The sequence below is a fragment of the Narcine bancroftii genome, chromosome 9, assembly GCF_036971445.1.
Source record: "Narcine bancroftii isolate sNarBan1 chromosome 9, sNarBan1.hap1, whole genome shotgun sequence".
Lineage (NCBI taxonomy): Eukaryota > Metazoa > Chordata > Chondrichthyes > Torpediniformes > Narcinidae > Narcine > Narcine bancroftii.
Window position 1 is genome coordinate 17,312,494 of NC_091477.1, and position 15,764 is coordinate 17,328,257.

Here is a 15,764-nt window from a genome sequence, read left to right on the forward strand (position 1 = left end):
ACACTACCAGTGAATCCCAGTTCACTGCAAACACTACCCACTGTGCTTTGAGTTGTGCACCATACTGACATGGAACTGTCAAAATTCCTTCATTTGGTGTGTTTGCATCCTCAATCCTCTTGTCCAACAATACAATTGGATGACCTATACCAGTAAGTAATTCAAAACCGTATCCTCATGACCTGAAAAATGTTTTGGGGAAGTTCTGCAGCTGCGAAAAATAAGTCATTTACTTGCTGTTGCCATTCCTAATGCATCCACCTCAATGCCTCATCCTTCTATTTATAATGTGATGGGAACTGCATACAGTTCTACAAGGTGCAATGCAAAGTTGAAATCACTCCTTGACTTTTCAATTCTCTCTCAACAAAAATGAACCCAAATGCTTTAGATTTTTTTTGTGTTAAAGGATACATCATGGGCTTTTCGCACATTTGCACAGATTCATTTTTTTCTTCCTCCCTCCTGTCTCATTCTTGCTCTCTGTATTTCCTCTCACTCCTACCTCCCCCTTCACCTCCACGTCTCTCCCACGTGTTCTACCTTGCACCCTCAGATCACCCCCTCCACTAGTGTTCTCACTGTCTTCAATTGCATTAATGTCCAGTATTAGGAACTTGATAGTTGATGCCAAACAGCATGACCACTTGTGATTTGTTTCATTCTGTGATTCCTCATTTTTGTGTTGTTTCTTTTTCAGTTAAAACTTCATGCACAATTAAAGCTATCCATATGGATTCTTGCTTGTGACCTTAATAACACAAAATGTTATCACATAAAAACATCTGTTGCTTCTTCACCTACCCATCTCTGCCCTGCCACAACATGGACCACAAACATTCCAAGTCAAAATCTGAACAGGAGTCAGCGAAACCAATTGTGAAATGCTCCAATGGATCGTCATCAAGTCAATTCTGTTTAATCATCCCATTAAGTTTTTAAAATGTTGAAAACTTCATATAGTTCATTTGCTTTCCTTCAAATTGCTCATTTTTTTTTAAAATGGACATTATGAGGGCATACTATTTTTTTTGTAAGTAGTTCTACAATAGTTTAAAGAAGTTATACAAAATGATACTTGACAACCTATGAAATGTATATGTGGGAATCGTAATTTTTTTTCCAGCTTAACATGTAAAAGTTATACTGAAGAAAATGCACCAGATGGAAACAAAGTGAAGATTTATTCATAATCTATTTATAGATTTATTTTTTTTATAAATGAAGGATGCTCTAAAATCTTAATGTTGGTTCTTGGGGAATGCTGAAATGTGCAATCTTTGTGCCAATTCTTTTTGTCTGAATTCTAGGATGAATAGTTTTGATTCTTTTTATTAAAAAAAAGGATCTTAAAGAAGAATATTTTAAGTTATCTATCTCCATTTTGCAAGAAATTTGAGCGTCGAATGTTGAGTTTAAGTTAAGGTATTTAAATGCACCATTTACTGAGATGATCATTTATGATGATGTGAGGTTGGCCCATATTTGGGTGATGCAGGGCAATATTACTGTTAATAGGCACTAAACATTCGTCCATCTTGGAACTTTCTGTGAATTTATGTACATCAACCTGTGGAAGAGGTACATCAGTCTGACATTGCATTTACTTGAACAAGTTGCTTGTATTTGCACATGGTACAAAGAAGGATTAAATGGCCAGATGAGTGTTGCAAAGAATAGTAATGCATTCCATTTCTGAAAAATATTATTTTTATAGTTTGCTTTACAGGCTTTAATTTCAGATGAACTATACATTAGCTTAAGAGTGGAGTAGCTCTCTGTGTGATGCAATGTAATTTATCTTCCATTGTTGGAGGCTCTATTTTATGTAACTGATGGCTTTCTAGTAACACTCCCACCTCAGCCAGAATGTTCTAAAATTCCCAAATCAGATTTCTTAGCATTAGACACGCAAATCTAATGTTTTGCACTGAGATTGGTACCTTCTCAATTGCTGTCATTTGGGTAAGAAGTCAAACAAAATTTTGAAGAATAGGAATGTTAGAAAGTTCAAGATTTTGGTATCCATGCAAGGGTCCAGAATTTTCTGGGAAAATTTGGAAATTAATTGATTTTGCAGACCAATATTTTGTTTGATCTCTTGTTCATTTTATGAAGTCTTTACACATTTTCTGAAAACAGTTCCAGTTGTGTGTGTGTGTGTGTGTGTTTTTTTTAAACATAGATTTTTGACAGAATGCAAAACGTTCCTTTCAGTATATTGACTTAAAATGTTATTTTCAATAAATCTGAATCTATTTTCCTCTACAAATCAAGTACAAATCAAGAGGTTATTCTCCCAGTGTTGTGGCTAGAAATTTGACCCTTCAATCTTGTGCAATACACAAGAGCGCTGGAGAAATTCAGCAGGTCAAGGAGCATCTCTTGGAAGTTAAGGGTATCCAGTGTTTTGGACCTAAAGGCTTTGTCAAAGTATGTTTGATTTTTGTCAATTTTGTATTCGCATTAGATAAACTGTGGTTGGGAGGCATGCTATGGGTCTAAACCTCACTCTCTCCAATTTTTGTTGAACCAAAAGAAGATTTCCTAATCTTCTGTTTTTGAATGTCATGGTTTTACGTTAATGCAAAAGTGATCTGTGTAAATTAACATTTTGGATTATTTACAAACTTTTGTATTTCTGAAGCTCCCAGATCTTTCTAAATGTTGCTTCATTGTTTATCTGGTCTTTGGTTTTCACTCCAAAGAACTAATGATTGTTAAATCATCTACAGGTACTACCCAACTTGCAACATATGCGACTGTGTCCATTCGCACATATGACTGAACATTTTTTTTAAATATAAAGAAAAAATATAACATTTACATGGATTATGTTGTTTTTGACAAACTATAACAGGGATACAGGGCATGTAAGAGCCAAAATGTGCGTACTTGCGTCATGAGTCAGCGTCCCAGGGTCTGTGGGCTGGGCGTGGCCACCTCGATTCCTGTGCACATGCACGAGTTTTTGCTTGGCAGATGCATGGTGGATTCACGTATTGAAGTTCTGTTGGTGCATGCGCAAGAGTTAAGGGCGTAAATTCAATATTGTTAGAGCGCTTAACTCTTGTGCATGTGTCAACTGAACTCCAACACATGAACTCACTGTGCATGTGCCAACCCAAGACTCATGCATGCGCACGGAATCAAGATGGCCACGCCCAGCCTACAGACCCCAGAATGCCGACCAACAAGGTAAGCATGGACCAGAATGTGGAAAGATTCGCCAAGGTTGATCAACAAATTCGGGAAGCTTTAAGCTGTTCTCATTAAGTCTATGATGAGAAAAAGATTTGATTTAAAAAAATTTGCTTTTCAAAATTCACAAGTGGGCAAAATTCTGACTTGCGTCCATTTTGAGATACGATCTATCCTTCAGTCCCATTTATGGTTGTAAGTCAGGGAGTACCTGTGTTATATTCTTTTCCCTTCCTAAGTTCCTTAGCCAAAGTCCTAATGAATAGGATGAAGGACCAAAGCTTAACACTCTTATCAAATGCATGATTCAGGGACCCAGTGCAATGAAACATTCACTATATAATTGACGAGTGATTGGCACCTTGTGAGAAAAGGATGTAAGCAGTGAGAAAAAAAAGGGAAACTTGGAGAACTGCCCATTATGGAAGAATTAGGGAATGTTTATTTGTGAGAACGTGGCCCAGGGGAGGAGATGATTATTGAGACCTTTACAGGAGTAACAATGTGAAAACATGGTTGACTTGGATCTGGGGCATTCTCCCTCTGAAATTGTATCAGATGTTTTGGAGTAAACTTCAACAGTGAGCAGTTGAATTTCTTAAGTTGCATAATTTGACCTGAAAATAGAAACAATGATGTTCAATTCAAAAGAAAAAAAACGATTTTCAGAACTGTTAAGGTGAATTTATGAACAGTGAATTGATTAAAGTTTCTGATTTTAAAAAAATGTTTAAAGTTTCTGATTTAAAAAAAATGTTTTAGTTAAACAACAGGTGGTAGGTAGAGTAACCAGTGCTTCATCCTCTGGCAGGAGGAGGGCAAATTCATTCTCCATTGTCCTTGTATTGACCTCAAGCAATGGTCTCGGAGGCAAAAGAAGTGGAGATCAGGTCACCTGCCGAGTACAGAGAATCAGCGAGTCACACACTGAAGCTCATACACTTCAGTTAATCTTAGAATGATACAGATGGTGGTATGAGTGTAGCTCATTAACTTAGATTACATTTTAAACTCAGGAATGTGGAAATAGCGATATCTTGCTACTGTAACTCTATACTCGCCTTGCTCTTTTCAATCAACCAATTGAACACCTGATTAAAAATTCATGATTTTCATTAGTGTTCACCAGGAGAAAGTAGGATTGCACTCATGGGATGAACATTTCTTATTGGAGCAGTCTTATTGCATTGTAGGATTGGCTATTTCCTTGGGCAGGGAGCAATACCAGCTTGAACTTTCACCTCTGGCTGATCACTTCCCATAATCAATCTGATTTTTCTTTTTGTCTTTTGTTTTGCTTTTAAGGAAGATCACTTGTTTGATACATCATCAGGGGGTTTGTTCTTTTGAATATTACTTTTCTCTAATGTAGTGCTCTCAGTGGAGAAGGTGTAATAGAACAAAAATCAGCCAGAGAGAGGCTGGGGTAGGTGATAGGGGAAGAGAGTGATAATGGATCATTGTCCAGGCTGGAATTCAATAAATGTCAAGATTGACAGTGCGAGTCTGATTTTATTTCAGGCAAAACAAAATATTTTTAGCATTTTGTCTTTAGTTTTGTGGGAAGTGCATTCTCTAAGTATCTCCTCAGTTGATAGAGTATTAGAGGCTAAATGATATAATACTTTGCAAAAAGGGATATTGGAGTTTTATCATTGGTTATAGAAGTGCACATTTATATGACCTCGAGGAACAGAATTTTTCTTTTTTTTTAAAATAATTTTGTTTATTTTAAAATATAATTTCTCATCATTGAACCAAACTATTCTTAAAGTTGTAGAGCAACAATTTTTAGTGTTATTCCTTATCACTGCTTGCATAAGACCCATAAATATTTATAAAATATTTTTATGAATTGTTCTAAACCTTTTGAATATGGTATAATTGCTTTTATTGTTACTTGAAACTGTATCACCATGTCATTCTAAATCATTGTATTTTTTTCATCTTTTACCTTTTTGTGCTTTTGTATTTTTTTTTTATTTCTGCCTCCGGAATTTTGTGACACTGGTAGTTTGCTTCAGTTTTGTGCTTTGTGGAATATTTGTATACTTGAACAATCCTTTTTATTGTTCAAGGTGTTGTGATAGTAATGCGCTAATATCAATTGTATTCTCGCATTTTGCTTAGTTATCCACTTTTCCCCAGTACATTGTGTCCATCATTTAATTTTCTGGCAGTTTAAAAGTGATGTGCAAAATTAAAATGATTATATCTATGCCAATATAAATTGTAATAAATGTGTTTTTTTATTTTCCTTATTTGTTTCATATTGACTTTATCATTAAATGTTAATAAATCATATATGATTTTTGAGATTAAGTTTACTTGTCTCCATATCATGTTTGGTGTCCAGCCTGAAAAAAGTAAAATGATGAAAAGGAAGAGTTACTTTAAGGTGTGATTCACATACCTGTCTTATTCAGTATGGATAATTTACATTGGAAGATTAGGTAAGAAGGGATCATTGATGTGCGGTGCAATATACTGGGTAAAAGACATCACTATAAATAGCATTGGGCTAATTATCCAGCTCTGTCTAATTCCCTCATTTCCAGCAAAAGTAACACTAGTTTCCTGTTGAGTAACTTTCCTGTTATTACAATTTTTGACTATGCTTTCTGTCCACAATTTACTTCAGCAACATAATCAAATATAGAGCATTTACAGAGCACAGAATCAGGCCCTCTGCCCCACCATGTCCATTTCATTTTTGGACCTATTTATTTTAATTCTGCTTATCTGCATTATTTCTGTTTCACCCTGTCGCATCAGCATTCCATGGCCAACTTCCAATCATTGAGGCCAATTTGTGTTGCACATTTCTTTGCTAATTGTTCCTTTGCTTTGATAATTGCTGCTCCTTGTTCATTCTATCACTGTTTTAGGTCTGCTTGAGCTCCACCTTTCAGGCTTCAGTGTGCTGTATTCATTCATATAGCTTTATTCTTGTCAAATAAATTCAGATAAATAAATGTTGACTAATAGGTTCTATGATCTTAAAATTTTCACTTCAGTTACTATCATGTATTAGAAATCAAGAGACCATGGGAGGGTGGGTATGTGTCGTTTTGGACTTAGAAGACTGAAATTTACATGGTATGTGATATAATTGTTTTGTAATATTATTCCCGAATTTGTGTTGTTCATTATTTAATGTTCTCTGCAATTGCTTAAATTGAATTAATGATTGTACAAATCAGATTTTTTTTAATCAAGAGTACCTACATGACATCACATACAACTCTAAGATTTTTTTTGTGCAGGCACGGCAGCATTACCACTTATTAATAGTGCAAAGAAACTATACACCACCTATACATGTAAAGAACTGTAAACAGACGATGCAATATAGAGAGAAAAATGAACCAAAACTTCAATACTGTTTGAAAATTATTAGGTTGTGTCTCTCTAGGATAGTTAATATTTTCCAGTTTTGAGATGAGAGGGAGTGGATTTGTGTTGCATTGACTAGTTGAAGGAATAATCCAACACTAGAGAAGTATAAATAGATCATCTTGAGAGGTCCTTGGATGTGGGCACCAAGGTCAGTCTGTTCTTCGATGTCCGTAGGGATTATTATTCATCTGTATGTCCTGCCTTTATTAGTTCTGAAGTACATCAGCTGACACTTGTCAGGATTAAATTCCATCTGCCTTGCCTCTGCTTATCTCATGCATTGATCAATATCAAGACTGTCCTCTCTGCCATCAATCACTCCACTAATGTTTGTCATCTACAAAGTTGCTAATCCTGCCTCTTATGTTCATATCCATATCGTTAACCTGAGTAACAAACACCAAGCCCTGTCTAACACCACTGGTCACAGCCCTCCAGTCACAAAAAAAAGAATTATCTGCCTTTTCAAGTGAATTTGTTGCCAATACAAAATTTGTGTTGCAAATGTGGGTAAAACCATGAAACAAAGGGCTGAATTACACAATATTTTCAGTCACAAGATTGAGCAACATCAGACTTCCTTGAGTTTGCAATCTTCTCTAGTCTGACTGGTTATGTTTTTGAAGAACTGGTGCGGCTGTATGAACTTGCTGTTGCCTGTGCAAACCGGAGTCTTGCTGGCCAAGCAGGTTGGGCAGCAAGAAAGGGTCCCAGTAAAGCCAACTTATTGCACCCCTATAAGTGAAACAATGCACCTAACCCTTCCAAAATGGCGTTTAACATTTTTCCTTGTTTAAATACTTTTGGAAGAAGTTGCAATTAGATGTTTATTAAGTATTAACTCTTTCTAAACAAGAAATAACAAATCCTTTCTGTTATATGCTGATATAATTTCCTGGTATTGTTAAACAATGTGTGCTCAATACCTTGTATCCCCTTAGATTCCTGCAGGTTGGGTTATTGTGAATCGCAATGCAACTTCAAATTGGAGAAAATTAGAGCAAAATAAATATTTGCTTGACTTGTGAAGTTTTTGTTTTTAATGGTATGATTGGCTGATGTTAAATTGTTTAGAGATTGAATCTCATTGTTATCAAAAGAGAGATTCTTCTTGAAAAGGCAAACCATTTCTGGAGGAACTCAGCAGGTTGGATCTCTTCCATGGATAGAATTAGTCAAAGTTCTGAGATTAGACTCTATCAAGTCGTTAAGGAAGAGGGTCGTATTTATGTACATCAAGGGAGAATAAAACTGGGAGGAGACCAGAGGGACAGAACAAAAGGTGGAGAGACAGAATCATTGGGGGGGGGAAAGAAGAGTAGAGAGTGGGAAAAAAATTAAATACAAGTAGGTTACGAGTGGTTGGAAACAGCAGAATATGAGATGGTCGAGGATACTTAAATTTAGAAAAATCAATATTCATGTCATTAGGCTGTCTGGGAGAAGAGGGAACTGTTGTTATACAAGTTTATATTTGGCTTCACACTGTCGATAGATGAGGCCAAGAACTGACATTATTGTTGGAATGGTTAGGGAGGTTAATTGATTGGCTACAAGAATTTCCAAGTTTTGGACCCACAGACAGAGCATAGCTATTCGATCAAGTGATCACTCAATCTACATTTGATCTCACCAATGTAGAGGAGGCCACAGAAGTACACAGGGTTGGGTGCTGTGCTTGTAAAGTTCTTCCTCACCTGCAAAGTCTGTTTGTGGACCTCGATGGAGGAGATGTAGAGACAGGTTTTGTGGGGGGGGTGGGTAAAAGAAATAATTCTTCACTGATTAATATACAAAACCAGAAGAGGCTTCTTTATGATTGGTGACAGCAAATTCAAAAGAATTTCACATTCATAATACAGCAAAACCCTTGTAACTGACACCTATGGAGATTAGTAGATGCCAGATGGGTGTATTTCTCGGTTACTTGAGATTGTATGTTGGTGATTGGAAAACTAACAGTGATGCGTGCTAATTAAACTTGTATATTTTTTTATCTATTTACCGTATATTTCAATGTACAAATTGAGTCATAAAACCCTCAAAAATCACTCAAAGAATGGGGGTCGACTTGTATACCAGACATACTTTTGAGACTTTAAATTCAGGCCAAAAACTGACGCTGATTTGATGTTGAAGTTGACCCTGGAAGCGCCAATTCAGAGTATTAGTCAACCCTGGAAATACGTCCCCACCACTGGCACCATCACTCCCCCACACCTCCCAACTGCTGGGTGCCATCATAACCCACCTAGGCATTCTACAATTATAGAGCCCGAGGTCTCCACTCCTGCCCCATAAGCCAAGGTTCTCATTCCTGCCAGGAGAACGAGGTTGCTGGTCCTGCCCGATAAGATGAGGTCGCCACTTCTAACACTTAGGTCGAGATTGCTTCTCCTGCCAGGACAACGAAGTCGTCGCTCCTGCCACATGGCAGAAGCAGCAACCACATTCTCTGGATCGGGAGCGATGACCTAGTTTTTCTGGCAGAAGGTTCCTGCTCCCACCAAGAGAAATAAGTCGCCGCTCGTGCCACGTAGGACCGAGGTTCCCAGTCTCGCTATGAGAGTGAGGTCGCCGCTCCTGCCTGGTAGGCCAAGGTTTTTTTTCTACTGTTTTTATTTATTCGCTTATGATAATTTGCAGCTTTGTTACTTCACAATTGGGTTTTTTTAAATTTTAGGTTGTTGAGGGAGGCCCGGGGAGCCTGAAAATGGGGGTTGACTTATACGCTGGATATACCATTAAAATAAGGCTAAAAAATGTGGATCGACCTATCTGCCGGTCGACTTGTATGCTAAAGTATATAATATTTTCCTCTTTTTGCCTGTTGCTTGAATTCCAGATAACAGGAGTTTTACAGTATTTGCTTTTCTGTGCTCAAAGGTTTTGAAGCATAAGTATCATTGAACAACTCTCGATCTATTCTCCAATACCACTTTGGCATTGTAATCAATTTGGAACCGTTCATAAGAAATATATTTTACCACTGAATCATGTAACATCGTATTTTTCTAATTTTAAGCTTTCCCCCAGGACTGTGTAGTTAAGCCGTTAATATAAATCCTTTAAAATGTCCTCGAAAGAGATAATTTATGGAATCATTGAGTTTTACAGATGATCCTAAGCAGGTCCCATTTTGCCTGCATTTGACCAATGTTACACCAAACACTTACCTTCAGAGACCATTCTTTTAAATTTTCTGTTTGCTGTAGATTACAATTGGCATTTTAAATTCTCTTCCAGAGGAGTATTCAAAACATGAAAGCAAGATTACATGGCACAACATTAAATCTTCCATTTTGAAATCAGCAGTACACATTGTAAAACTGGGGGGCAAGTGATGAATAACAAGTGGACAGGGTAGAGGGTGTGACACGGCTGATGATGCTGCCATTGATGGATTAAGCATTTAATTCTATTTATTTAACCATAACCATATAACCATATATCAATTACCGTACAGAAACAGGTCATCTTGGCCCCTCTAGTCCCTACCAATTTAAGTGATCTCTTCTAGTCCCACTTACCAGCACCCTGTCCATAACCCTCCAATCTCCTCTCATCCATGCACCTATCCAATTTTTTCTTAAATGACAAAATTGACCTTGCTGCAACCACCTCTTCCAGGTCATTCCGCTCAGCCACCACTCTCTGAGTGAAGAAGCTCCCTCTCATGTTATTTCTAAACTTTTGCCCCCTAACCCTTAACTCATGACCCCTCGTTCCAATCCCATGTACCGTCAAAGGGAAGAGCCTATTCACATCTACTCTATCTATCCCCCTCATAATTTTAAATATCTCTATCAAACCACCCCCCCCCCCTCAACCTTCTATGCTCCAATGAATAAAGACCCAGTCTACTCAATCTTTCTTGGTATTCTAGATACTGCAATCCAGACAACATTTTAGTAAATCTTCTCTGCACTCTCTCTACCTTATTGATATCCTTTCTATAATTTGGGGACCAGAACTGCACACAGTATTCCAAATTTGGCCTCACCAATACCCTGAATAGTCTCAACATCACCCCAGTTCCCATATTCTATGCTTTGATTTATAAAGGCCAACATACCAAAAGCCTTCTTCACCACTCAATCAACATGAGATTCCACTTTCAAAGAATGATGAACCATTATTCCAAGACCTCTCTGTTCCTCTGCATTCCTCAATGCCCTCCCCTTCACTGCATACATCCTGTTTTGATTATTCTTCCCAAAATAAAGCTCTTCACACTTATCTGTATTAAACTCCATCTGCCATCTTTCAGCCCACTCTTCTAAGCAGTCCAAATCCCTCTTCAGTCTCTGAACTCCCCCTATTTTTGTATCATCTGCATATTTACTAACCCTATTTACCACTACATCATCAAAATCATTAAATGACAAACAACAAGGGACCCAACACTGATCCCCAAGGCACACCGCTCATCACTGGCCTCCATCCTGACAGACAGTTATCCACCATGACTCTCTGGCATCTACATTCTAGCCACCATTGAACCCATCTGACTATCTCAACATTAATACCTAGCACCTGAACCTTCCTTACCAACCTTCCATGTGGAACCTTATCGAATGCCTTACTGAAATCCATATAGACTACACCTATTGCTCTACTAGTCACCTCCTCAAAAAATTCAACAAGATTTGTCAAACATGACCTTCCCTGCACAAACCCAAGTTGGGTGTCCCTGATCAGTCCCTGCCTCTCTAGATATTTATACGTATTATCTCTAAGAATACTTTCCATTAGTTTACCAACCACCTATGTCAAACTTACTGGCCTCTAATTGCTGGGGCTCCACCTGGAGCCCTTTTTAAACATAGGAACCGCATTTGCAACACGCCAATCCCATGGTACCATGCCCCCCTCTAGTGACTTTTGAAAAATCACTGACAGAGCCGCTGCTATTTCCTCCCTGACTTCCCTCAAGGTCCTGGGGAAAATCCTGTTGGGACCTGGAGATTTATCCACCTTTATATGCCTCAAAAACTCCAATACCCCCTCTTTCCTAATCCCTACATTTTCCATAATCGCCCCTTTTGCATCTCTTATCCTATACAATTCCATATCCTTTTTCCTAGTGAATACCAAAGAGAAAAAACTCATTCAATATCCCCCCCCCCCCCCCATCTCATTCACCTCCGCACAGTTGTCCACTCTGATTCTCTAAGGGACCAATTTTATCCTTCACTCTCCTTTTGCTATTTACATATTTGTAAAAAAAAAATTCAGATTTATTTTCACCCTGTTCACTATAGCCACCTCGTTCCTTCTTTTCACTTTCCTAATTTATTTCTTAAAATAAAAAAGAAAAATTGTATCCAATCAGATCAATGAATTGAAAAAGTTGTAGCTTTCTTCCATTTTGAAATTAACATGTGACTGATGCTTTTAAATCACATTAAGTTTTTGTTATCAATGGTTTGTCAAAAACCAAACTTGCCGAAAATTGGCAGAAAAACTCAGATTTCAGGAAAAGTACTGAACTGGCTCTTCTATTTATGCAAATCATGGTCAAACATTCTAATGTTGCTCAGTCTTTTATGTTTAGGTTTCCTGTGGAAGATACTATTTATGTAAATTTTTGGATGGAGGAATAGAGTTGCCTTTGGCCATAATTCACAAACAGCTCATTAAGAATGATATTTTACTGAGGATTGGCAGTTGCAGGAAGAGGAGTCCTTTGCATACTAGTTGTGGCATTTCTACATTCTAATTTTAACACCTGCTCCAGCAATTTAATTTTATTAAAAATGTAGGCAGTTTGTTATATTTTTTAAAAATCCATCGGCACTCCAGAATCTTGTGTCACCGTAAAACAAGTTGACTGTTCGTCCAAGATCACCAGCAGGACTTTGACTCTGGGTAATATAGAAATTAAAGGCTTGAACATTAATTTCTGCTACTTACATGGTAATCCCTGCTGACACAGCTGTGGTCTGTCACGAGAGAAAATTCTTTGCCTGCAGAATGAAGTTTAGTTTTCAGTTATCTTCGCAAAGGATACCCAGGAAATCTCTGCTCAGTAGAATTTAAAATAAGGCTAAGTAGTTTTTTTTAAGAAGAAGTTGAAGCCTGTTATAAATCAGCCATGTTCAATTTGAGTGCCAAGGCAAGCACAGTGGCCAAATGGCCTATTCCTGCTTCAATTTTCTTCTGTTCCTCTCTCCTTGACTCTTATGGGGCACCCTCTTGTGGATGCAATTGCAGAGATGGTGAGAGCCTTTCCAAACTGCTTGAATATGTAGATATAGTCATAGGCCCTTCAAGCCCACACCTCCTAAATATAAAGTGGTGTCACTTGGGTTGGTGTCACCGTGCCTCCACCCCCCACCCCATGGGCCTCCTCAAATATAGACCACATGGAATCCTGATTTTTTTTTGTACTAATGTTATTTGTAAATTGTAATTGCTATATATCACTGAATGTATGGCAATAGTAGTTAGATAAACAACTTGCAAAATTAAAATTACATCTTTAAATTACATTACGCACGGCAGCAGCAGAAACAAAAAAAAACAATACATGCTTGTTGCTCAGGCAGATGAAACCACATGATCTGAAGTGTCATTGTAATTGGGTAATAAATGACCACTCTGACTGGAGTACATTAGAAGGTTCAAAAAGTAAATTAGCATCGAGTTTTTTAGCCTTGTAGGTAGATTGATACATTGTAAGCTGGGCCTATTTAAAAAAAAAATGTTTTTGTTGTTATAATCAACTACAGGGATATTTTTTATAAAAAATAATAAACTTCTGCTGAAACACTGAACAAGAACTTTATAGACTGTCATTTTGGTGTCACCTGGTACAGTCCGCACCCCCTAGTGATGTCAGTGAATACACTCATGTAACCAATTAACTTTCTAACCTCGTTTGGAATTTGATAATGCACAGGTATTATGATATTGTCAGTAAGATTTTGTTATTCCTTATGGTTCCCAAGAAGGTTGAAGCCAGGCAACAACATCAAGCTAAGGCTAACTAATTTAAAGGATGTGATTACCCTGGAGATGGTACTGAAGAGATTGACTGGGATGTTGCTCAGGATGGAATATTTGTTTCAAGGACAGACTAGTCAGACAGCGGAGGGTGATTTGATACAGGTGTACAAAATCTTGGGAGCCAGAGGTGTCAAAGACCTTCAAGGGGTTAGATTTAAGGTGAGGGAAAATAGAATCAGATGTGATCTGAAGAATGTTTTTTACCCAGAGGATGGCTGGAATCTCAAATGTACTGCTTAAGGTGGTGGAGGCTGGTACTCACAAGATTTAAGAAACCACTGGATGAGCACTTTAACTGTTCAAGTTTAGGTTATTGACCAAATGCTGGCAAATGGGATTAGTACATTTAAGCACTTGATGGCTGGTAGACATGATAGGGCGATTGGCCTGTTTATTGCTGTGTGACCATGACAAAGCTTTAAGTATGAGTTGTTTTTTACCTCTTTCATTTTTGTGGAGTAATGCTGTAACTCTTGGGTAAGGGAATGAAGCCTGCTTTCTGGCTGCAAAGTATCCATTTGTGGCATCTTTTTGTTAGAGGTTGTGAATGAATGTGAGAGAGAACCAATATGAGTAATAATTTCTGTTGTGTGGTGGGGGAAAAAAAAATCACACCTCTGAGGAGGATGAGGTAGGAACTAGTCAGAGAAAACCAGGAGCAGGAAAGCCAATAAATGAAAATCCTGCTTATGAGAGGGAATGATGCTCATAATGAGTTTATTGTTATCATATATTGTACACGTGCACCAAAATTTTTGCTGCAACCAAACATATACTTACTTTTAAAAAAAAAAGCAGTGGCATACATTAAATAGAAAAGGTGGATGAAAAATACTCACAGTTACACTGGTGCAAGAAAAAGTTTTTAAAAAGTGGATTATTATAATCCAAACATACCTTTTTGTGGTGTCAGAACAATCCTCAATGAGTGTAACAAGGGAAAGTTCCTGATAAATGTTGGAACAGTTCTTGAGCCTGGAATTAAAGCTACATTATTTGCTACCACTCTGCCAGTAATCTGGTCCTTGAAAGAATGGTCATTGAGGTCATGAACTATAGCAAGGCCTGAGCACCTATTCTCATTTAAATACCTTCTACTGATTGACTTGTGTTCAGTGTTGGTAGTTTGTAAGACGAATGCACACACAGCTGTATCTGCTTCCCCAACTAAGAAGGATGGATGGTAAAGCAATGAAGTCAGAAACATTAAATCGGTGATGTAGCTTCTTGTGGAGGATGAGTGCCAGCACTAAAATTTGTACAAATTTACGTAGTGCTTTTGAACCTGTCCTTTTCAAGATCTTGTATCTAATCATTCCTAAAGATCTTGTCAATTTTTCAACCTGGTAGCATCCCTAGCAGTTGCAAATGTGTTATCAGACCAATTACAAATATAAATAATGTAGTTTTAAAAGCTTGTATCAATACAGCTCAATTCTGTGCATGTCTACCTCTTTTGATAGTTTAAAACTTATTTTTTTATATACACTTTATAAAAGGTCATTGAAATGGCATTTGTGCAGAGTAAAGTTAAATATGAAAGTCCGCAGAGACTGTGATCATAGCATAAATTCAGAAATGAAGGATGAACTCGGCAGATCTCACAGCATCCATGTTTCAGGCCTGAGCCCTTCCTCAAAGGCTCTGCCCTTTGGTGTAGAAGATGACTTCACCTCTTGTTTCAATAAATCTTAAATTCAGTCTTTGTTTCACTTCTATTTTCGATATTAGCAGTCCTTTGAACACATTGTAAAAAAAAAATCACGTTCTATCACCAGAAGAACTAATGGACAAAACGACTGAGAATGGAAGCATGAGCCTTGGCAACTCTTTTATCAATTAGTAAGTCTACAAGTATTCAGTTGGGTTGTGTGTTCTGTTGGGGTTGTGAAACCAGTTGAATAACAAAATACAGTCAGTTCTGTTCGATTAGACATGTTAGTTTTGAGCAGAGGCAATTATGCATAAGTTAACAACTGAATGATTAAGTGATAGTTGAAGGAGCAATGAAAATGTACACTTCGAAGGAGAGGAATAAATCAAGTGACGCATACTTTAGTTTTTAAATAAACCTGAAAATATCAAATTCTGAAACTGTTGCCAAACACTTTTCAAATGCAAATAATTTAAAAAAAAAACCCTCAATGACAGTT

General features: G+C 37.5%; 1 protein-coding gene and 1 long non-coding RNA gene across 2 annotated transcripts in view; one reads left to right on the forward strand and one right to left on the reverse strand.

Moving 5' to 3' along the window:
• The window catches only part of LOC138743234 (septin-8-A-like), a 76,235-nt gene extending 70,795 nt beyond the window's left edge, over nt 1-5,440 (forward strand). The window contains exon 13 of the mRNA XM_069898206.1: nt 701-5,440. Coding sequence (XP_069754307.1) covers nt 701-704 — 4 coding nt within the window. The 3' untranslated portion in view covers nt 705-5,440. The remainder of the gene's footprint in view (nt 1-700) is intronic.
• On the reverse strand, nt 3,938-12,569 carry LOC138743237 (uncharacterized). Its single transcript, XR_011344746.1, has 2 exons — nt 12,517-12,569; nt 3,938-4,096 (listed from the first exon to the last, which is right to left on the reverse strand). It is a non-coding gene; the product is annotated as an uncharacterized lncRNA (long non-coding RNA).
• Nucleotides 12,570-15,764: the final 3,195 nt, after the last annotated feature.